The sequence below is a fragment of the Lolium perenne genome, chromosome 1 (assembly GCF_019359855.2).
Source record: "Lolium perenne isolate Kyuss_39 chromosome 1, Kyuss_2.0, whole genome shotgun sequence".
In the NCBI taxonomy this organism is placed as follows: Eukaryota; Viridiplantae; Streptophyta; class Magnoliopsida; order Poales; family Poaceae; genus Lolium; species Lolium perenne.
This window is the reverse complement of record NC_067244.2, coordinates 56,777,011-56,801,379: the sequence shown is the minus strand read 5'-3', so window position 1 is coordinate 56,801,379 and position 24,369 is coordinate 56,777,011. Positions and strand designations below refer to the sequence as shown.

At 43.0% G+C, this 24,369-nt stretch overlaps 1 protein-coding gene across 1 annotated transcript; it reads right to left on the bottom strand.

The window, feature by feature from the left end:
• Positions 1-8,354: 8,354 nt before the first annotated feature.
• Positions 8,355-8,825, bottom strand: LOC139832227 (uncharacterized). The gene has a single exon (XM_071821873.1). The coding sequence runs from the start codon at positions 8,823-8,825 to the stop codon at positions 8,355-8,357; it is 471 nt and encodes a 156-aa protein (XP_071677974.1).
• Positions 8,826-24,369: the final 15,544 nt, after the last annotated feature.

Below are 24,369 nucleotides of genomic sequence, written 5' to 3'. Positions count from 1 at the left end.
TGTAAACCTCAGTAGCAAATTTTGTTGCAGTCTCCTTCTTGCTTCCTGCTACAAATGGTGACTTCTGAGTTTGGGCTGGCTTGACAATCCTTTTTTTATGAGCTTCAGGTATGGGGGTGGAACTGTTTTGGCCGACAGATATCCCATGATCGTCCTCGGGGGCACGCTGCTTCCCAATGATAGGAGTCCTGATTGGCATCTCAACATTGGCGTAAATTTTATCTAAAGAGTCCCCACTCTCTTCATTACTAGAGATGACTACATACTCATCATTGTTACTGACTGGTATTTCAGTTTCCTTGGAAACTACAGCTGAAGTTTCCTGTGTGTTATGTTCATCGAAGCCTAGATCAAAGGAGGGGTAGTACTCCAGTAGCGCTCGTTGATTCCTTTGATTTGATGTTTCTGGTCGATTCTCAGAGAGTTCGAACTGCAGCTCCAATTTCTTGTTCATGCTATCTTGCACATCAATGGTTGGATTCAAAGGCATCTCCGCATTCCTCGATTTTTCCCTAGCTTCAGCTGTAGCAAACCTTGTCATTCTCCTAGGGCTATCAGCAACTTGCATTGCAATACTGTTCCGCTTTCTTTTCAGCTTTGGAGTACATTCTTTGCTCTCAGATGGCTTCAAAGAAGAAACAGGATTGCATTGTACAGCTTCTTTGGCAGGGACAACAGTCGGTGCATTGGATTCTGGAACTTGAGCCGGTGCATTATGTTCTGCCTGCAGCACAAATGTAACACTCTTCTTCCCTTTCACAGATGAGTTTGTTTTTGGTACAGTGCAACTGATGCTCCCCTCATGACCTTTATCTTGGAACTGCTGTATTGGTTTGCTAGGTGCACAATCTGCTTCGGCTCCCTTGTGCGGAATGAAACTACTCCCAGAGGAATTGGAACCAGAACCATAGCTCTGGAGCTGCTTCAGAGCATCAGGAGTTACATCCCGGAAGTTAGATGCACTCCCTATACTGCCAGCATGTACATCTGTCTCAATAGCTACATCCTCCTTTTTTCCTACCATTTCTTCAAGTGGACTTTGTGCTATATGGTTGACAACTTGTTTATCTTCAGAACAAACCTTCTCTTTAACTTGATCCTGGTTTACAGCATCCGGTTGATCATCTTGCTCATTCCCCACAAGTTTCCGCTTTCTTGATTGATCTTCATTGGCATTTGGTATTGTCTCTGAGAAATCTGTATCCAATGGAACTGTATCTTCATGTACTGTATCCAATGGAACTGGCTCATCTTGTACTTCTTCCTTTTTTCCTCCTTCAGATTGCTTGATGTTTGTAGAACGAACATACTTCCTCCTTTTTGGTTTTTCCTTTGGTACATGCTGACAATCTGTTGTTGACTGTTGAGCAGGTTTAGTAGAGGGTACATTTTCTCCAAGAGTTTGAATAAAACATGCCAGACCATCTTCAAGAACAGAACACATGTTCATCACTGCTGGCCTGTACTTTGCCAAATCCTGATAAATTCATTTGAAAAAGACAGGTGCTTAATCAAAAAAAAAAAATAGTAGATGACAAAAGAAGCAAACACAGTAATTACAAAAATCAAAAAACGGATGTGGGATAAAAAGAAAAGATAAGCATACCTCATTGGTGTGACTTCCTGGCAGATGCCGCCTGATGAACATATCCACTTGTTCAGGTTCAGGATTGAATAGAAATATTTTTTTCCTGAAACAAGGCTTGAGCTGCACATGTAGAAAAAATATAAGCATGCTATGTAACTAAAAAAGGAACATAAAGAAGAAAGTCTGAGAAACAAATGTAATATGCATATATATGAGTCATTGAATTAATGCACCGAATGATCCGTTGCTGGTCTTGTCCAAACCAGATACAAGTGATATAAGCTGGTTGGTCCAGACTATGCATCGAGTCACATCATCTGGAAGATCAACTTCCTCTGTTTGTAAAGAATCAACATAGAGGATCTGCCAAAAAAAAAACACACATATTTGTTACGCCCCTTGTCATCAAAGGAAAATGAATTATGATGCACTTTCATGAATTCTCACCATGATATATGGCATGCAGGCCTTAAACCAATTCTTCTTGTCCTTTGCATTAGCCGTCTCAATTAGGATGTCAATTATGAATCTTGCCCAATTCAAGGTACTGATGGCTTCTATATTTGACACTGAAGGATAACACTTGGGACTGACTTTAATGCAGGTTGTTGGTGCAAATACAGAGCTAATCATATATATGACAAATTTCCGGAGATAAGCATCATCCGCAGGGTGCTCTTTTCCTAACTCCATCTCCAAGGTTGTGACATTGGGTTGCACACCATCTGTTATCCCAAGCATATTAAGCACCAAGCTTGTGGCGTTAGCATCTACATGGTACGGGACGGGAGAGCTGCCCATAGGAAGACCCAAAACCTTGACAACTGATTCTACTGTTACTGGTATCACGCCCCTGTCACCAAAGTCAAATTGACATTTCTCTGGGTCAAAGCATCCCATCAAGAACCGGCACAACTCTGGGATAAGCTTGGAGCACTTCATCTGGATCATGGCTCCGAAATTTGCATCTGTTAACAAACTCCTCTGCTCTGGAGTCATATTCTTACAAACCCTGACAAGCTTCATGGGTGACGAGCGATTGAAAAGATTGCTCTACATTAGATTAGAGAAAAAAGAAAGTTAAAATCAAGTGTGAAATAAATAGTTGAAAAACAATTATTATATTAGGCATGTGCAAAAATTACATGTACCTGGTTTTTAATTTTACGTGGCAACACATCTGGCTGAGCTTCATCAACATTTTCAGTTGCTACTTCATCATGTTCTTCTTCATCTGGAACATCCTGTTTTATTGGAACATCATCCGACTCCTGGTTCAGAACTTCTTCATCTACCTTATCTTTTAACTTCAGTTTTTTCTTCATGTTGCTAAATTTTAAGTGTCCCACCTTAACAACATTTTTCGGTGTGTGTGCAGGCTTCTAAAACACAGAAACAAGGAAGAAGCGAGAAGTTGAAAAAATAAGCTTAATAGAAACACAGATAATTAACGAATAAAAAAGTGTAGATACGTCCATACCATTATATCGACCAGTGGTTTCCTTTGTCAGAAATTACTTCTAAAAACAAAATGAACACTCCTGTAAAAAAAGGAAAGGCAGAACAAGAAGGAATGTTGGTTAGACTAAGTTTGCGTAAAGCCAATATGTAATTTTCGTAGAAAAAGTACATTAATACAGAAATTTAAGTCATCCTGGATTTGTACTATGTACGTATCAAAAATGTATTAAATGCATACAAAAAACCATCCAGGATGTATTAAGTAAAAAACATATACAATCAACAGAGATTCCTCTAATGTGACCATGGTTACAGCATTGTACAGTTCGCAAGTTATTTGTGAGTGAAAATATTCATCCTGGATAGCAAAAAACATGGGGTCATATTCCTCCGCCCCCGCGTCTGCGAGTGGACGGAAAGCGGCAGTTGTTGCCATTGCCTACTCTGAACTTCTCTATTCAATGAATTAAACTGAACTTAACCAGAAAGAAGGCAAGCACCACTTGCCTAGGCAGAAATATGAGCAAGCAACAGCGCTGGCCTGCTCGACTCTAAAATGTGAGAAGCCATGGTGGCAATTGTATGGAGCTTATTCTACAAATCTACAAATCTGCAGATTGTGTAGTTTAAAAATAGACGCAGAAGTAGGCTATGATTTAACAAAAAAATTATGCATCCTATGGATACACACAATCTGAGAAAATGAACTCATTACACAATTTGTACATCGCACGATACATGCATATAAATCCAATGTATGTAAAAAATAATTATAACTACAGGTAATTTTAGAAAATACATCCCACATGGGTCATTCAAACTAAATTCAGGCTTCTAAGATGTATAAATTGTTCATTTATACATCCTTAGACTAGTAATTGATTATGGTTTATATAACACGAAGTGAAAAAGAAAAAATACATCCTATGAGCATATAAAATACTACAGACCATATGCCAAGGATGTATAGACTACCAAAATCGTACTTCCTGCAATTAAACATGCTCAATCTACACCATGACTGCAAAATAAACATGCTCAATCAACAGAGAAATAGACGAGAACCATGACTACACTATGTGATCTTATATACTAGACGAGAACCTCATTACTGCACACAACTAGATCATCCTTCTCTGTGGCTAATTGGAGTTTGAGCACAGCCGTTTTAGACAAGCAAAACATGGCACCTCCATGACCAAAATCGAACATCGCATCGACCAAAACGCCAAAACGAAACTAAACATGAGCATGCATTGGTCTTTCATGTTCAATGCTGTCATCGATAGTCTGGACTTGAGAGAGGTTACAATGTGTGGCAGGCAATTCACTTGGGCAAATTCCCTTTCGCCTACTACATATGAGAAGTTGGATCGCGTACTAATGGATTCTGAATGGGAATTGAAATACCCTATGGTTTCTGTACGCGCTTTACCTCGTATTGAGTCTTTATCGGATCATGCTCCCATTCTAATCACCACTGGCAATCATAGGCCTTTGAGCAAACGTCCGTTCAAATTTGAACTTGGATGGCTCAACAGGGAAGGATTTGTCGATCTGGTGAGGACAGTATGGGAGAAACCGGTTGCTGGCCTTGACCCTATTCAAAGGTGGAATAACAAATTACGCGCTACGCATAGATACCTTGGAGGATGGGCAAGACACATGACTGGGCAGCTAAAAAATGAGAAGCTCCAATTGTCTTCAATTATAGATGATATTGAGGCTCTAGCGGAGGTGAGACCACTAACTACACATGAAATTGAACTGAAAAGTCAATCAAATGCAAAGTTAGCTGGGATTCTCCGTGAGGAGGAACTCAAGTGGTATCAACGATCGAAAGCTCAATTTCTTCTGGAGGGAGATTCGAATACAAGATACTTCCATAGTGTAGCCAATGGCGAGACACGGGGAAGAAACTTATTCATTCTTTAGTACAAGAAGAGGGCACTATCGAAGGTCACGAGCGGCTCAAATCTTATATTACAAATTATTACAAAGGCCTGTTTGGTGAACCTGAGGAATGTAATCTGTCAATGGATGAGAACCGGATAGATGACATACCTCAAGTTTCTGCCGAGGAAAATGCTTTTCTTACCGCCCCATATTCGGAGGAGGAAGTAAAGAAAGCAATTTTCCAAATGGAGCACAACAAAGCGCCAGGTCCGGATGGTTTCCCAGCAGAGTTTTATCAGACATTCTGGGACATAATCAAAAAGGACATGATGGATCTTTTTGCGGTGCTTCATGTGGGCCAACTAGAGCTCTTCCGTATAAATTTCGGAGAGATCATTTTATTGCCTAAGGTTAATGAGGCTGAAAGGATTCAACAATATAGGCCGATTTGCCTTCTTAATGTTTGTTTCAAGATTTTTACAAAAGCAGCTACTATTAGGCTTAATTCTGTAGCCGACCACGTGGTTCGCCCTACTCAAACGGCGTTCATGCAAGGAAGATATATCCTCGATGGGGTTGTTACCTTGCATGAAACAGTTCATGAGTTACATCGTAAAAAGATGAGTGGTGTTATCCTAAAGATCGACTTCGAAAAGGCCTATGATAAAGTTAAGTGGTCTTTCCTTCAGCAAACCCTCAGAATGAAAGGTTTTTCTGAGGAGTGGCGAGCTCTAATTCATAACTTTGTTTTTGGAGGAAGTGTCGCCATTAAAGTCAATGATGACGTTGGTAGATATTTTCAAACAAAAAAAGGTTTAAGGCAAGGTGATCCGCTATCCCCTATTCTGTTTAATATTGTGGTGGATATGCTTGCGATCATGATAGAGCGTGCTAAAGCAGATGGGCAAATTGAAGGAGTGGTTCCCCATCTCGTGGATGGTGGATTGTCTATCCTTCAATATGCCGATGATACGATTCTCTTTATGGAACATGACCTCGATAAAGCAAGAAATATGAAGCTGATCTTATCAGCTTTCGAGCAACTATCGGGATTGAAGATTAATTTCCATAAAAGTGAATTGTTTTGTTTCGGTGAGGCCCAAGACGATGCAAACCTTTATGCCGAACTATTTGGCTGCGGGTTGGGCCAGTTTCCTATCTCATACTTAGGTATCCCGATTCATTTCCGGAGACTTACGTTGGCAGAATGGAAACATGTCGAGGAAAGATTGCAAAAACGGTTAAGTAGTTGGAAAGGTAAATTGCTATCCCTAGGTGGAAGATTGGTACTCATTAATTCAGTATTAACCAATATGGTACTGTATATGATATCATTCTTCCAAATCCCAAAAGGTGTCTTGCGTCGCTTAGATTATTTGCGATCAAGATTTTTTTGGCAAGGGGATAGCGAAAAAAAGAAATACCGGCTTACTAAGTGGGGAGTTGTTTGTCGGCCGAAAGATCAAGGAGGGCTCGGTGTTCATGACCTTCAGGTTAAGAACAGGGCCCTGCTTGGGAAGTGGCTGGCTAAACTACTCACTGAAGAAGGGGTGTGGCAAACCATTTTGAAGAGAAAGTATGTTGGTTCAAAGGCTATATCCCAGGTCTCATGGAAACCCGGGGATTCACACTTTTGGGCTGGCCTGATGGCGACGAAGAGATACTTCTTCCCATTTGGATCTTTCTTGATCAATGATGGGACACAAATAAGATTTTGGGAGGATAAATGGCTTGGAGATTACCCTCTCCGACAACAATATCCAGCCTTATATAATATTGTGCGTCATAAAGGTGATACCTTATCCAAGGTAATGGAGTCTTCTCCACCTAATATGACGTTCAGAAGAAATCTTAATGGACAAAGGCTAGCATCATGGAATACCCTATTGCAGCGTTTGGAAGCTATCCAGCTGACAAATGGGCCAGATGTTTTTAGATGGAATCTAAATGAGAATGGAATATTCTCAGTTGAATCCATGTATACGGCCTTGATCCAACCCGTCGAGCCGGTATCTAATAATAAGCTAATTTGGAAGATGAAGATACCTCTGAAGACTAAGGTCTTTGCTTGGTATCTTCGTCGGGGGGTCATTCTTACTAAAGACAACCTTGCTAAACGCAACTGGCAAGGAAGTAAATCGTGTGTTTTTTGTCATCAAGATGAGACAATCAAACACTTATTCTTCCAGTGCCGGTTTGCAAAGTCTATATGGTCAATCATCCAAATGAGTTCTACCTTATATCCACCACGTAGCGTTCCCAATATCTTTGGTAATTGGCTTAATGGGGTGGACCATAGGTACAAAACACTTATTAGGGTGGGAGCGATTGCTGTTATTTGGTCGCTGTGGCTATGTAGAAATGACAAGGTTTTTAATAACACAAATGTTAATCTTTTGCAGGTTGTCTACCGGTGCACCAGTTTGCTCCGTTCATGGTCGTTGCTGCAGCGTATGGAGGACCGCGACCTCTTTACGGAGGTGTGTACACGGTTGGAGGACACGGCGAAGGATTTTATTTCCCTACATGGGTGGCGGCATAGTCTCAGGATTGCTCCACCGATACCTTAGTATTCCAGGCTGCGTCCTGCGTTCTTCTTTTCGTTTGGTCAAACATGGAATTGTCTGCTTTTTGTGTTGCGGCTGTGTGCATCTTAGCTATGCAGAGGCCGGGTGTAATACTTAAACCTTTTAAGTAATGAAATCGCCCTTTATCGAAAAAGGTAGGAACGAAGGACTAACCAACAACGGAAATGCGGATGCTCTGCTTCGAGGACTGCTACGATGACGGCCGCGACAGCGTCGACTCCCAGAGCAGCGGCGGAAATCACTCGGACGACGGCCTCACCCACCTAGACTTGTCGGATTTGCAACACGGCGCCGCCGAAGCGAACCTCCAAGCACGGCCGCGCCCGCACCGCCGAAGGGACACTCCAAGCACGACCGCGCCCCGCCGCCGAAGGAACCCTCCAAGCACGGCCGCGTCCGCGCCACGAACGGCTTGATCTGCTTCTCCGCGCCGACCAGGCAGGTCCAGCACTACTCGAACTGCCCAGATGTACTCCGCCACGGATTTCCGTCGGGGAGCTCGCCGCCGACGAGATCGAATCGCCGATTTCGGAGGTCGCGAGGAGCGAGCAGGAAGAGGGGAATGGGATGAACCCCAACGGGCAGGTGCGAGGAGAAAAGGGAGAGGAAGAGAGATTTTGCTGCCGACGATTTGTCCGTTTCTGCCTTTTCTTTTGTGTCGCAAGATGCAGATCCGACGGCCCACGAGAGGGATCACTCTGGAAGACAACACAATGCCAGGCAAGAAATAGATTATACGTACAATGAATAGTTTCCCGGTTACACTCTAGAGGCACACCACACTAACATTTTTTTTTGACAGAAAAACGGTACTTTATTGATCACAAAACATCAATACAAAGAGTCTTCAGAATTGACACTGGAGCAGAAAAGGAAATAAAACCTTGACTAGATAAATCACACGACCTAGCCAAAATATGTGCCGCCTCGTTACAAGAACGCTTAACATGTCTGATAGATGTTGATGCAAAACCCGCCATCATCTGCTTGATATCCGAGATAACCACTCCTACCATCGACCGATCACGTTCAGCAGAGAGAGAATGCTTGACAAGGGAGAGGCAATCAGACTCGAAGATCACTTTGTCGAAACCCCGATCACTTGCAATTTGCACCGCCCACTGTATTGTCATTGCCTCCGCCATCTCAGGAGTGGGAAAACCTGGGAGAGGCTCAATGACAGCAAGAATGCAATGCCCATGATTGTCTCGGAAGACTGCTTCGGCGGCAGACAGGCGCTGCTCAGGGAATAAAGCTGCATCGACATCTCCCCAGGAGGCGGTGGTCACCATTTCTGAACCTTGCTGGACTCACACATGTTACCTGGTTTGATCTTATAGCTGTGCCGCACAATCATATCCACATACGCCATGATCTTCAAACTGGTTTGCTACGGATCAGGTATATGTTGGTTATTCCTTGCATCGTTCCTCGCCTCCCAGATATACCAGCATCCGAAAGCCAAAAACTATGGCCTCCAGCTTCGTTGCTCGCCGTAGGAACTTGAAAGGATGAGATATCGCCTAGAGGGGGGGGGGGGGAGGGGTGAACAGGCGTTTTAAAAACTCTTACAGATTTAGCTTGTAAGGATACAGAATTAAACTAACATTTATTTTACAAGCACAAAACCTAAATATGCTAGGCTCAACTAAGTGTAACAACAACAACTAGAGCTAAGCAAGATAGGCACACGATATATATATGAACAACAAATGATAGCAAGATATAATATATACTTCAACCTCGATGGCTATCACAAGGAAAGTAAACTCGGGTATAGAAATAACCGACGCACGTGGAGACGAAGATGTATTCCCGTTTTCCCTTCCTTTGCAAGAAGGTACGTCACGTTTGGAGATGTGGGGATCCCACGAAGGATTTCCCAACGCCACGAAGGCTCACTTCTTCTCTGAGCCTATCCCACGAAAGAATAGCCCTTTTCCTTATGGCTAGCTTTTTCTCCACTTCGGAGATGGCAAGCTCCACAACCAATTCACAAGCTCCACGAAGGAGAAGCTCGGGCCCCTTCACAACCTTCCACGAAGAGGTCACCGGGACACCAACCAAGCTAACTAGGAGGTCACCCTCCAAGAGTAGCAAGCTCACGGTCTCTCACTCGAACTAATCGTGGTGGAGAGCTCAACACTATGCAATGATGCAAAGCAAGAACACCAAATGTGTTCAAATCCTTCACACTCAAATCCCACCAAAGCAACAAATGCTAGGATGGAATTAGAGAGGAAGAACAATGGATGAAATCAACAAATGACTCCAAGATCTAGATCCCAGGAGTTCCCCTCACTTAGATGAGGAATGGATTGGAGGATGTTGTAGATCTAGATCTCCTCTTTCAAATCCCCCAAGAATATGCAAGAATCATAGGAGGGAAGGGAGAGGAAGCAAGCTCAAGAGGTTCAACAATGGTGGTAAAAAACGTGCTCTAGAAGACTAGGAAACCGTTGGGGAAGAAGCCCCTTTTATAGCCAAAAGAAATATGACCGTTTGGGGGCAAATCTGAGAGTTTTCGGGCAGCCTGGTGGGAGGGCCGGCACACCGGGCGTGGCACCGGGCCGCCTGGTGGGTGGGCCGGTCACGCCGGGCGTGGCACCGGGCCAGCCCGGCAAAAACTGGGCAAGACACCAGGCGGGCACTGAGTGCCCCTGGATTGCGTCCGGTGTGCACCGGTGTGAGGCAGCTGGCACTGCCGGGCGTGGTGTCGGGTGGGCCGGTGGGGCGGCCAGTCGACCAGGAGCCTCACCAACAGGAACATATGTTTACAAAAAGAGTGATAACTTTTGCGTTCGGACTTCGATTTTGATGATCTTGGGCTTGTTGGAATCAGAACAATAAGCCCTACAACTTTATGTATAGAAACATCATTGTCCACCCACAGAGAAAAAACCACAAGATGAATGTTTTGACCTATCTATAAAAGATACACCGGTAAAACCTCCAAACTTGAAAATGCAATAGAAGATGCATATGGATTCCGTTTTCGAAGAACTTTAGCTTATTGTAAAGCTAGAAACAAGCTTAAGAAGCTCACACAGAGAAACACCAAGAAGAAATAGGGATATGCAAAGTATGCAAATGATTGATCTCCCTAAGACGATGTGATCAAGTTACCCAACCGAAAGCCTCTCTTGATAGTGCGGCTATCTATCCTGTAACCTGGTCTCCCAACAACCACCTTGAGACCGGTAAAAGGAAAATCTAGCAAGGCCATAGATTTTCCTTGCGCATCCCGCTTGATCTTGATGACAACGCTTCAAGTTTCATCAAGCCAGAGTGCATCACTTGATCATTGTTGTTTCGTGAAGACCCATGATTTGCTCCCCCATACGCCACTATGGGATAGCTTCATTAAGCACATCTTCACATGTCCATTATCATGAAATGGACGGCAAGCTTCAAGCATGTGATCCTCTTGAGATGCTCATCTTGAACTTTCCCAACTCAACTTTGATTACGATCACCAGTTGACGTCATTCTCTCATGGGCTATATGAGATCTCACTTTTGATGCATGCCCATGGAAAGATATCTAACCCACATAGAAAACACAAGGGCACACATATGATGGGTTAGTTCATAATGGATAATTGACAAGGCTTACCATACCACATGACTTCACGTGGCACATTCTTCATGCTTCATGTGTTGACCAAACTTGAATCTATTCTTCACTCTTTGTATTGGTCAACCTTGTATCTTCTCATGCTCTATCATATTATCTTGAGGTGTATAAAGAACTCTTCATTTGGTTGCATGCTCTAAATTTTAGTCAACCATACCTCAACTCATGAGACTATCATGGCACCGACTTAGAGTCATATCATGAATTCTTCACTTGGAATCAAGCACTCAAGATCTTGATCATTCATTGCTTAACACACAAGCTAGGGCATGGCTAATATTGAGTTCCACATAAGAACTCCATCTTCATTTCTTCTTTATCATATCGCATATATGTCTTCAAATCGATGATCTTGATGCCAATACTCAAGGTATATCTTGTATCTTCATGTCATCCATACTTGAATCCAACACATGGACTACAAGTATTACTTATGGAATATTCCTTCATATAAACTCAATGAAAACATTAGTCCATAGGGGTTGTCATTAATTAACAAAACCACACAAAGGGGCAATGTACCCTTACAGAGCTAGAACAGCCAGAGCTTCAGCGACATAAAATCATGGCGCGCAATCTGTAATCTGAAGTTGTCCTTCCCAAACCGCCAAACTTCCTTCGCGAACTGACAAATTAGAAAGGCGTGGTCCACATCTTCCTTTCTGCAGCAGAAAATAGAAGCATCGCTCGCGGGAATGTGACGGCGTACGAGCTGCACTCCTGTCGGCAGACAATCATGCGCAAAACATGATGAGGACATCCCTACCACAACACTACCTCCGTCATTGCAAGATAAAGATGAAGCTGATGTGAAGCTCAAGTCCAATGAAGTTAGGATTGGACCTATTACAAGGGCTCATGCGAAGCTACTTAAACAACAGGTGAACTTGTTCCTAAACGATACTTTGATTGATGAGAACTTTATACTGCCTAAGTGCTATTACTTATGTATGATCAGGTATGAAGAGGGAGCAAGCATCGCACGAGGAGGAGAGAAGAAGCTGGACATGGAGCTGGACAAGACAACCCATGGACGCGCGAGGGAGGAGCGGGAGGCATGCGCGAGGGAGGAAGAAGAAGTCCAGACCGGCCCAGCATCCGGTCAGACCGGCCGCCACGCCGACGCGCCCGGTCCTGGCCCGGTCCAACCGGGCGACACGCCAGATTCCACCCGGCGCCAACCGGACGACACGCTGATGGCAACCCGATGGGGTACTGCAGAGCACTTCCCGCGCCCGGTCAGCACCCAGCGCTAGGGCCGATTTGAACTGGACTAGCCCGGTCCCAGGCCTGGTCGACCGGCCTCCAGACCGGCCGAGTCCGAGTCTGTCTCGACCAGATCTATTCTGGGTCGGTTATTTTCGAACTTTTTCGACCTGATGAGGTCGTCCTGAACTCCTATATAAGTGTCCAGGACGCCCCCAAAGTAGCTTTAGACCACGTTTAAGATAAACCCTAGTTCTTAGTTGTTTGCTTTGCAAAACTATTGAATTCCTTCATCATATTGATTGATTTGGTGTAGATCTGAAAGTCTTGTGTGATCTGCTGTTCCATTGGGAATTGGGAGGTTGCAACTTACCGCTTCGTGGTCGGTGGCTACGTGCGCAAGTGTGTGGAGTTGCGAATATCTTGCAGGGTTGAGAGCTGTTGCATTGGCGACAGAGGCCAATCGAGAGATCTCGTTGCATCATACAAGTTATCATCCACTACATCGTCGTGTTCATCCACTGTGTTCATCCCGTGATCATCATCACCACCGTTGCTTACTGAGAAGATCGGGCCACCCCATATCATCTTGGTATCAGATTCTCGGGTTTCCTCGGTAAGCCATCCACAATCCACCCCATAGTTGAGTTGTGAGTGTTTTCCTATCCAGAAAAAGCCAAAAACAATAGGGTTAGGGTTTGCCATAGCTTTAGCTTGCACTAATTTTGAGTTTTAGTTGCTTTTCGTAGTTGTTTTTGCGTATCTTTTTCTTCCATCTAGTATTGTTAGGGTTTGAGTCTCCGCTATCATCTAGTTTCAGTTTTTGTTACTCCGAGTCCACATAGCGTACAGTGTGCTTGTTCCCAACCATAGACACAGCCTATCGATATAAGTGACTAGGAACTTCCCCAGAAGAGACTAGTTTTACCGCTCGACAGGCTGCTCATTAGGGTTTTGGTGCTTTGCATATTTTGTTGGCCGTGTTATCAAGGAGTTGTGTCATAAAATAAAAAAAATAGAAAAGAAGCAAAAAGAGCTACATAGCTGCGTTACACAAAGAAAATCCAAAAAGAAAAAGTGTGAAGTGCTAGTAAGATCAAGTGAAGGCCTAGTTTACTTTTCAGCACCTGTAGTTGAGCAATCTTGTGCCTGTTTCGTTGAGCTTTGCTAGTGTCTCTCCAGTGCATTGCAACCTTTCCTCCATATAGTTGCATTGCCATATTTATCGCCTTGTGTGAGTATCTTTGGTTGTCTACGGTCAGCGCTAGAGCTTGTTATTGGTGCAAATAGGTAGCCTACCTACAGCCCCACATATATCATGCTTTGTCGTGTGATTGTTCTTATACCCTTGATATTCGCTTCGCTACATCCGTGCACTAGTTTTTACTACAAGTGGTAAGCAACACTAATTTACTTTGGAACGGTAAGATCTCCTTTTCTTATCAGTTTTTGAGTGAGTTGTGAGAGTACCACCATATTTTTTTTTGATTTAGTGCACTAACCTACTAATCATGTCTGCTAGTGATAATAAACTTGTTAACCAGGAAAACAAGAATTCCGCAGATATCATCACATGGAGGGAGTATGAAGCTCTTCGTAATGAGATGCGACGTGAATTCCGCACTCAGGATGATGCGCTTAGGGGAACTATCCAAGGGATCTCCCAGAAGTTGGATGCTACTAGTGAGATCGTCAATACTATGAAAGATCAAATGACGGATATCCAGCGCACTCTTCAAGTCTTGCAAATGTCTGTTGAGAATCTTACAAACCAACAACAACAAGAGGATTAAGACCCTGATCTTCAGGATGAAGTACCTGGTCGTGGTGTTGCACGTGGTAACCGCCCTCGTGGTTTTGCTGAAGTTGGACGCCAGGGTCGTGGACTTGATGAGGAAGATGGATTGGGTAAGCCTAAGTTCTCCATACCCAAGTTTGAAGGAGGAGCTGATGTTGAAGAATACCTCACTTGGGAGCTCAAGATAGAGAAGTTATGGCGCTTACATAATTACACTGAAGATAGGAAGATCAAGCTTGCTTCTTCCGAATTTGATGGTTATGCATTACGTTGGCGGGATGCACTTGTTCGTAATCGACAGGAGGATGGTGAGCCACCTATTATCACATGGCGTGCTATGAAGGAGGCGATGAATTCTCGTTTTGTGCCCACTAATTATTTGCGTACAATATATGATAAGTTGACCCTATTAAGACAAGGTGTGAAGACTGTTGATGAATACTACATGGAGATGGAGATGCTAATGCAGCATGGCCGTGTCCGTGAGTCTCTAGAGATGACAATGCAGCGTGGCATTGTATGATATCAAAGGCATTGTTCGTCATTACAGCTACACCAATATGAATCAATTGCTACATCATGCAAGAGAAGCTGAATCACAGTTGGCTGATGAAGCAAAGGTTAAAGGTCGTGCTACGGGAGCTAGGCGCTTCACGCCTCGCGCGCCCCCACCTGCGGCGCTGGCGCCATCGACGCGCTCCACCCCTTACTCTACTCCGTCTAGCAAGCCGGTTTCCAATGTGTCCAACACAAAGAAGCCCGAAACTGCTGCAAGTACGAGTGGCTCTAGCATGTCTACTACGCGCAACCGCGATATGAATTGCCATACATGTGGTGGCAAGGGTCACTTCAAGAGAGATTGTCCTAATCACAAAGTTATGATAGTAAATGAGGACAATGAGTATGAGACTGGAGATGATGTTGATCCAAATGTTCCAGAAGATGATGACTATGACACTGATGGTGAAGATGCATATCCGTCTGATGCTCGCACTATTGTTGTGTCGCAGCGTGCTCTCAATGTGTTACCTAGTGCATCTACTCAGCACTGCAATTTGTTCCAAACAAAGCCTTTAGTTGGTCCTGACAAGGCTTGCAAGGTTATTATTGATGGCGGGAGTTGCCGCAATTTAGCAAGCAAGGAGTTGTGTACCAAGCTGAAGTTGAAGTATCTACCGCATCCGCATCCATACTATATTTAGTGGTTGAGCGACAATGGTGAGATGAAGGTAAACCACATGGTGCGTGTTGAGTTTGAGATTGGACCGTATAAGGATTGCATTGATTTTGATGTGGTTCCTATGACGGTGTGTCACCTACTATTGGGGCGGCCTTGGCTATATGACCGTTCTGTGCAACACAATGGCCGTGCCAATACATATCACTTGGAGTTCAAGGGCAAGAAAATTAACTTGCAGCCTATGTCACCACAACAGATTGTCAATGAATATCGTCAGAAAATTGAAGTAAACTTGGAGGATGCACCTTTAGATAGGCGAGAGAGTTGTAATGTCGTGAGTGATATAACGAAAAGTGAGAGAGTGAATTCCTTAGTGCTTTTAGCCACCAAAGAAGACATGAGAGAATTTCGAGAGGATCCTACATCCATGCCTCTTGTGCTACTATACAAGGGTACGGTTTTGGTTTCTAACGACATGACCCCTCTTCCTCTTGGTGTTTCTAATGTTTTGCAGGAATTCCGCGACGTTTTTCCGGAGGAGGTGCCAGCAGGATTACCACCATTGCGTGGTATTGAGCATCAAATTGACTTGATCCCCGGCGCCTCGCTGCCCAATAGGGCGCCATATAGAACAAATCCCGACGAGACGAAGGAGATACAGAAGCAAGTACAAGCGCTACTCGACAAAGGTTATATCCGCATAAGCCTTAGTCCCTGTGTTGTTCCTGTTATTCTAGTTCCTAAGAAAGATGGTACATGACGTATGTGCGTAGATTGTAGAGCTATAAACAACATTACTATTCGATATCGTCATCCTATTCCCCGTTTAGAGGATATGCTAGATGAATTGAGTGGTGCTGTTGTTTTCTCTAAAATTGATTTGCGTAGTGGTTATCATCAAATTAGGATGAAAGAAGGGGATGAATGGAAAACAGCCTTTAAAACAAAATTTGGTTTATATGAGTGGTTAGTAATGCCTTTTGGTTTAACTAATGCACCTAGCACTTTCATGAGACTGATGAACCATGTTTTGCGTGATTTTATTGGCAAGTTTGTGGTTGTGTACTTTGATGATATATTAATCTACATCCGCAATGAATCTGATCATACTATACATATTCGACATGTTTTGCAAGTGTTGATGATAATAAACTCCATGGTAATCTTGAGAAGTGCACATTTTGCAAATATAAGGTCATATTTCTTGGTTATGTTGTCTCTAAGCATGGAGTAGAAATAGATGTGTCTAAAATTGAAGCTATTCAAAATTGGCCTACTCCCATGAATGTGAGTCAAGTAAGAAGTTTCCATGGTCTAGCTGGGTTTTATAGAAGATTTGTGCCCAACTTTAGTACTATAGCTGCACCTTTGAATGATTTAACTAAAAATGGTGTTGTCTTTGAGTGGGGCGCAGCCCAAGATCATGCATTTGATGAACTTAAGAGATTGTTAACTTTTGCACCATGATAACACGTGAAGCACACGTCCGTTGGGAACCCCAAGAGGAAGGTGTGATGCGTACAGCAACAAGTTTTCCCTCAGAAAGAAACCAAGGTTATCGAACCAGTAGGAGATGAAGGCCACGTGAAGGTTGTTGGTGAAGGAGTGTAGTGCGGCGCAACACCAGGGATTCCGACGCCAACGTGGAACCTGCACAACACAATCACAATACTTTGCCCCAACTTAACAGTGAGGTTGTCAATCTCACCGGCTTGCTGAAAACAAAGGATTAAACGTATGGTGTGGAGAATGATGTTTGCTTGTAGAAAACAACAGAGAACAGAGATTGCAGTAGATTGTATTTCAGATGTAAAAAAATGGACCAGGGTCCACAGTTCACTAGTCGTGTCTCTCCAATAAGATAACTAGTATGTTGGGTGAACAAATTACAGTTGGGCAATTGACAAATAGAGAGGCACATACATATATCATGATGACTACTATGAGATTTAATCAGGGCATTACGACAAATTACATAGACCGCTATCCAGCATGCATCTATGCCTAAAAAGTCCACCTTCGGGTTAGCATCCGCACCCCTTCCAGTATTAAGTTGCAAACAACAGACAATTGCATTAAGTATGGTGCGTAATGTAATCAACACAAATATCCTTAGACAAAGCATCGATGTTTTATCCCTAGTGGCAACAGCATATCCACAACCTTAGAACTTTCTGTCACTGTCCCAGATTCAATGGAGGTATGAACCCACTATCGAGCATAAATACTCCCTCTTGGAGTCACAAGTATCAACTTGGCCAGAGCCTCTACTAGCAACGGAGAGCATGCAAGAACATAAACAACACATATATGATAGATTGATAATCAACTTGACATAGTATTCAATATTCATCGGATCCCAACAAACACAACATGTAGCATTACAAATAGATGATCTTGATCATGATAGGCAGCTCACAAGATCTAAACATGATAGCACAAGAGGAGAAGACAACCATCTAGCTACTGCTATGGACCCATAGTCCAAGGATGAACTACTCACACATCAGTCCGGAGGTGGGCATGGTGATGTAGAGCCCTCCGGTGATGATTCCCCTCTCCGGCAGGGTGTCGAAGGCGATCTCCTGAATCCCCCGAGATGGGATTGGCGGCGGCGGCGTCTCTGGAACTTTTTTCGTATCGTGGCTCTCGGTAATAGGGTTTTCACGACGGAGAGTTTAAGTAGGCGGAAGGGCACAGTCGGAGGAGGCACGGGGGGCCCACACCATAGGGCGGCGCGGGACCCTCCTTGGCCGCGCCGCCTTGTGGTGTCGCCACCTCGTGGCCCCACTTCGTATCTCCTTCGGTCTTCTGGAAGCTCCGTGGAAAAATCAGACCCTGGGCATTCGTTTCGTCCAATTCCGAGAATATTTCCTTTGTAGGATTTCTGAAACCAAAAACAGCACAAAACAGGAACTGGCGCTTCGGCATCTCGTTAATAGGTTAGTGCCGGAAAATGCATATAAATGATGTAAAGTGTGTATAAAACATGTGAGTATTGTCATAAAACTAGCATGGAACATAAGAAATTATAGATACGTTTGAGATGTATCAAGCATCCCCAAGCTTAGTTCCTACTCGCCCTCGAGTAGGTAAACGATAACAAGGATAATTTCTAAAGTGACATGCTGCTATCATAATCTTGATCAATACTATTGTAAAGCATATGAGATGAATGAAGTGATTCGAAGCAATGGTAAAGACAATGACTAAACAACTGAATCATATAGCAAAGACTTTTCATGAATAGTACTTTCAAGACAAGCATCAATAAGACTTGCATAGGAGTTAACTCATAAAGCAATAAATTCTTAGTAGAAAGTTTTGAAGCAACACAAAGGAAGATATAAGTTTCAGCAGTTGCTTTCAACTTCAACATGTATATCTCATGGATAATTGTCAACACAAAGTAATATGATAAATGCAAATAAGCAAGTATGTAGGAATCAATGCACACAGTTGACACAAGTGTTTGCTTCTAATATAGAAAGAAGTAGGTAAACTGACTCAACATAAAGTAAAAGAATGGCCCTTCGCAGAGGGAAGCATGGATTACTATTTTTGTGCTAGAGCTTTTATTTTGAAAACATAGAAACAATTTTGTCAACGGTAGTAATAATTCATATGTGTTATGCATAAGACATCCTATAAGTTGCAAGCCTCATGCATAGAATACCAATAGTGCTCGCACCTTGTCCTAATTAGCTTGGATTTACATGGATTATCATTGCATAACATATGTTTCAACCAAGTGTCACAAAGGGGTACCTCTATGCCGCCTGTACAAAGGTCCAAGGAGATAGATCGCATTTGATTTCTCGTTTTTGATAAATCTCAACTAAGGACATCCATACCGGGACAACATAGAAAACAGATAATGGACTCCTCTTTAATGCATAAGCATTCAACAACAGATAATATTCTCATAAGAGATTGAGGATTAATGTCCAAACTGAAACTTCCACCATGATACATGGCTTTAGTTAGCGGCCCAATGTTCTTCTCTAACAATATGCATACTCAAACCATTTGATCATGATAAATCGCCCTTACTTCAGACAAGATGAACATGCATAGCAACTCACATGATATTCAACAAAGGTGTAATAGTTGATGGCGTCCCCAGAAACATGGTTACCGCTCAACAAGCAACTTATAAGAAATAAGATACATAAGCTACACATTCTTTACCACAATAGTTTTTAAGGCTATTTTCCCATGAGCTATGTATTGCAAAGACAAAGAATGAAATTTTAAAGGTAGCACTCAAGTAATTTACTTTGGAATGGCAGAGAAATACCACATAGTAGGTAGGTATGGTGGACACAAATGGCATGGGTTTTGGCTCAAGGATTTGGATGCACGAGAAGTATTCCCTCTCAGTACAAGGCTTTGGCTAGCAAGGTTGTTTGAAGCAAACACAAGTATGAACCGGTACAACAAAACTTACATAAGAACATATTGCAAGCATTATAAGACTCTACACTGTCTTCCTTGTTGTTCAAACACTTCACCAGAAAATATCTAGACTTTAGAGAGACCAATCATGCAAACCAAATTTCAACAAGCTCTATGGTAGTTCTTCATTAATAGGTGCAAATTATATGATGCAAGAGCTTAAACATGATCTATTTGAGCACAACAATTGCCAAGTATCAAATTATTCAAGACAATATACCATTTACCACATGAAGCATTTTCTGTTTCCAACCAAATAACAATGAACGAAGCAGTTTCAACCTTCGCCATGAACATTAAAAGTAACGCTAAGAACACCAGTGTTCATATGAAACAGCGGAGCGTGTCTCTCTCCCACACAAACAATGCTAGGATCCGAGTTTATTCAAACAAAAACAAAAATAAAACAAACAAACGCTCCAAGTAAAGCACATAAGATGTGACGGAATAAAAATATAGTTTCACTAGAGGTGACCTGATAAGTTGTCGATGAAGAAGGGGATGCCTTGGGCATCCCCAAGCTTAGATGCGAAACCTATTGGATTTCTTATCACTCAAGGAGGAGGTTTCTTCAACAGAATTTACCTTCTTACCTTGTGGAGTCCTTTCCGTGTGCCATTCAGAGTAATTTATCATCATATCATCAAGAAGCTTTGTTGCCGCCCCCAAAGTAATGGACATAAAAGTACCTCCAGCAGCTGAATCCAATAGGTTCCACGAAGAAAAATTCAGTCCTGCATAAAAGGTTTGGATGATCATCCAAGTAGTTAGTCCATGGGTAGGGCAATTCTTTACCAAAGATTTCATTCTTTCCCATGCTTGGGCAACATGTTCATTATCCAATTGCTTAAAATTCATTATGCTACTTCTCAAAGATATAATTTTAGCAGGAGGATAATATCTACCAATGAAAGCATCTTTACATTTAGTCCATGAATCAATACTATTCTTAGGCAAAGATAGCAACCAATCTTTAGCTCTTCCTTTTAAGGAGAAAGGAAACAATTTCAGTTTTATAATGTCTCCATCTACATCCTTATACTTTTGCATTTCACAAAGTTCAACAAAATTATTAAGATGGGCAGCAGCATCATCAGAACTAACACCAGAAAATTGCTCTCTCATAACAAGATTTAGTAAAGCAGGTTTAATTTCATAGAATTCTGTTGTAGTAGCAGGTGGAGCAATAGGAGTGCATATAAAATCATTATTATTGGTGCTAGTGAAATCACACAACTTAGTGTTCTCAGGAGTATTCATTTTAACAGTAATAAAAATAAACTAAGAAGAACAGAATTAAATAAAGTAAAACTAGTAACTAATTTTTTTGTGTTTTTGATATAAAGAAGCAAACAAAACAGGAAATAAAATAAAGTAAAGCAAGACAATAACAAAGTAAAGAGATTGGATGTGAGACACTCCCCTTGCAGCGTGTCTTGATCTCCCCGGCAACGGCTTCAGAAAAAGAGCTTGATAACGCGTGAAGCACATGTCCGTTGGGAACCCCAAGAGGAAGGTGTGATGCGTACAGCAGCAAGTTTTCCCTCAGAAAGAAACCAAGGTTATCGAACCAGTAGGAGATGAAGGCCACGTGAAGGTTGTTGGTGAAGGAGTGTAGTGCGGCGCAACACCAGGGATTCCGACGCCAACGTGGAACCTGCACAACACAATCACAATACTTTGCCCCAACTTAACAGTGAGGTTGTCAATCTCACCGGCTTGCTGAAAACAAAGGATTAAACGTATGGTATGGAGAATGATGTTTGCTTATAGAAAACAACAGAGAACAGAGATTGCAGTAGATTGTATTTCAGATGTAAAAAAATGGACCGGGGTCCACAGTTCACTAGTGGTGTCTCTCCAATAAGATAACTAGCATGTTGGGTGAACAAATTACAGTTGGGCAATTAACAAATAGAGAGGCACATACATATATCATGATGACTACTATGAGATTTAATCAGGGCATTACGACAAATTACATAGACCGCTATCCAGCATGCATCTATGCCTAAAAAGTCCACCTTCGGGTTAGCATCCGCACCCCTTCCAGTATTAAGTTGCAAACAACAGACAATTGCATTAAGTATGGTGCGTAATGTAATCAACACAAATATCCTTAGACAAAGCATCGATGTTTTATCCCTAGTGGCAACAGCACATCCACAACCTTAGAACTTTCTGTCACTGTCCCAGATTCAATGGAGGCATGAACCCACTATCGAGCATAAATACTCCCTCTTGGAGTCACAAGTATCAACTTGGCCAGAGCCTCTACTAGCAACGGAGAGCATGCAAGAACATAAACAACACATATTGTAGGATAACGTAGCATAGAAAACAAAAAATTTCCTACCGCGAACACGAAATCCAAGCCAAGATGCAATCTAGAAGACGGTAGCAACGAGGGGATTATCGAGTCTCACCCTTGAAGAGATTCCAAAGCCTACAAGATGAGGCTCTTGTTGCTGCGGTAGACGATCACTTGCCGCTTGCAAAAGCGTGTAGAAGATCTTGATCACGGCGCCACGAACGGGCAGCACCTCCGTACTCGGTCACACGTTCGGTTGTTGATGAAGACGACGTCCACCTCCCCGTTCCAGCGGGCAGCGGAAGTAGTAGCTCCTCTTGAATCCGACAGCACGACGGCGTGGTGTCGGTGGTGGTGGAGAAATCCGGCGGAGCTTCGCTAAGCGTGCGGGATGTGGTGGAGGAGAGAGGGCCGCTAGGGTTTGGGAGAGGGGGGCGCCGGCCACTAAGGGGTGCGGCCACCTTGTGGTCTTTGGGTGGCCGGCCCCCTCCCCTTGGCCCCTCATTATATAGGTGGAAGCCCCAAGTGTTGGACTACAAGTCTCCGAATAAGACCCGAACCAAAAACCTTCCATGTGATAGGGAAACCTACCCAAGGTGGGAATCCCACTTGGGTGGGATTCCCCCCTTCCATGTGGGGGGCTGGCCGGCCCCCATAGGGGAGTCCACTTGGGACTCCTCCCCCTTAGGGTTGGCCGGCCATGGGAGGTGGAGTCCCTCCGGGACTCTGCCTTCCTTAGTGGTTTCTTCCGGACTTTTCTAGAACCTTCTAGAACCTTCCATAGAACCTTCCGGATCATTCTAAATCACATAAAATGACTTCCTATATATGAATCTTATTCTCCGGACCATTCCGGAACTCCTCGTGATGTCCGGGATCTCATCCGGGACTTCGAACAAATATTCGAACTCCATTCCATATTCAAGTTCTACCATTTCAACATCCAACTTTAAGTGTGTCACCCTACGGTTCGCGAACTATGCGGACATGGTTGAGTACTCACTCCGACCAATAACTAATAGCGGGATCTGGAGATCCATAATGGCTCCCACATATTCAACGATGACTTAGTGATCGAATGAACCATTCACATACGATACCAATTCCCTTTGTCACGCGATATTTTACTTGTCCGAGGTTTGATCATCGGTATCACTCTATACCTTGTTCAACCTCGTCTCCTGACAAGTACTCTTTACTCATACCATGGTATGTGGTCTCTTATGAACTTATTCATATGCTTGCAAGACATTAGACGACATTCCACCGAGAGGGCCCAGAGTATATCTATCCGTCATCGGGATGGACAAATCCCACTGTTGATCCATATGCCTCAACTCATACTTTCCGGATACTTAATCCCACCTTTAAAACCACCCATTTACGCAGTGGCGTTTGATGTAATCAAAGTACATTTCTGGTATAAGTGATTTACATGATCTCATGGTCGAAAGGACTAGGTAACTATGTATCGAAAGCTTATAGCAAATAACTTAATGACGTGATCTTATGCTACGCTTAAATGGGTGTGTCCATTACATCATTCATATAATGATATAATCTTGTTTATTAATAACATCCAATGTTCATGATTATGAAACTAATCATCTATTAATCAACAAGCTAGTTAAGAGGCTTACTAGGGACTCTTTTTTGTTTACATATCACACATGTATCAATGTTTCGGTTAATACAATTATAGCATGGTATATAAACATTTATCATAAACACAAAGATATATAATAACCACTTTTATTATTGCCTTTTGGGCATATCTCCAACAGTCTCCCACTTGCACTAGAGTTAATAATCTAGATTACATTGTAAGGTACCTAACACCCATGGCATTCTGGTGTTGGTCATGCTTTGCCCTTGGGAGAGCTTTAGTCAACGGATCTGCTACATTCAGATCAGTGTGTACTTTGCAAATCTTTACGTCTCCATCTTCGATGTACTCGCAAATCGAATGATAACGCAGCTTGATATGCTTCAGCCTCTTGTGTGACCTTGGTTCTTGTGCATTGGCGATGGCACCCATGTTGTCACAGTAGATGACTAGTGGGTCCAATGCACTAGGAACCACACCGAGCTCTATAATGAACCTCTTCATCCATACCGCTTCACGATGAAGCCTCCGGGCCGCTTATGTACTCCGATTCTCATGAGGATTTTGCCACCGTGCACCGCTTCGAGCTTGCCCAGCTTATCGCAGCACCATTCAATATAAACACGTACCTGCATCGTGAC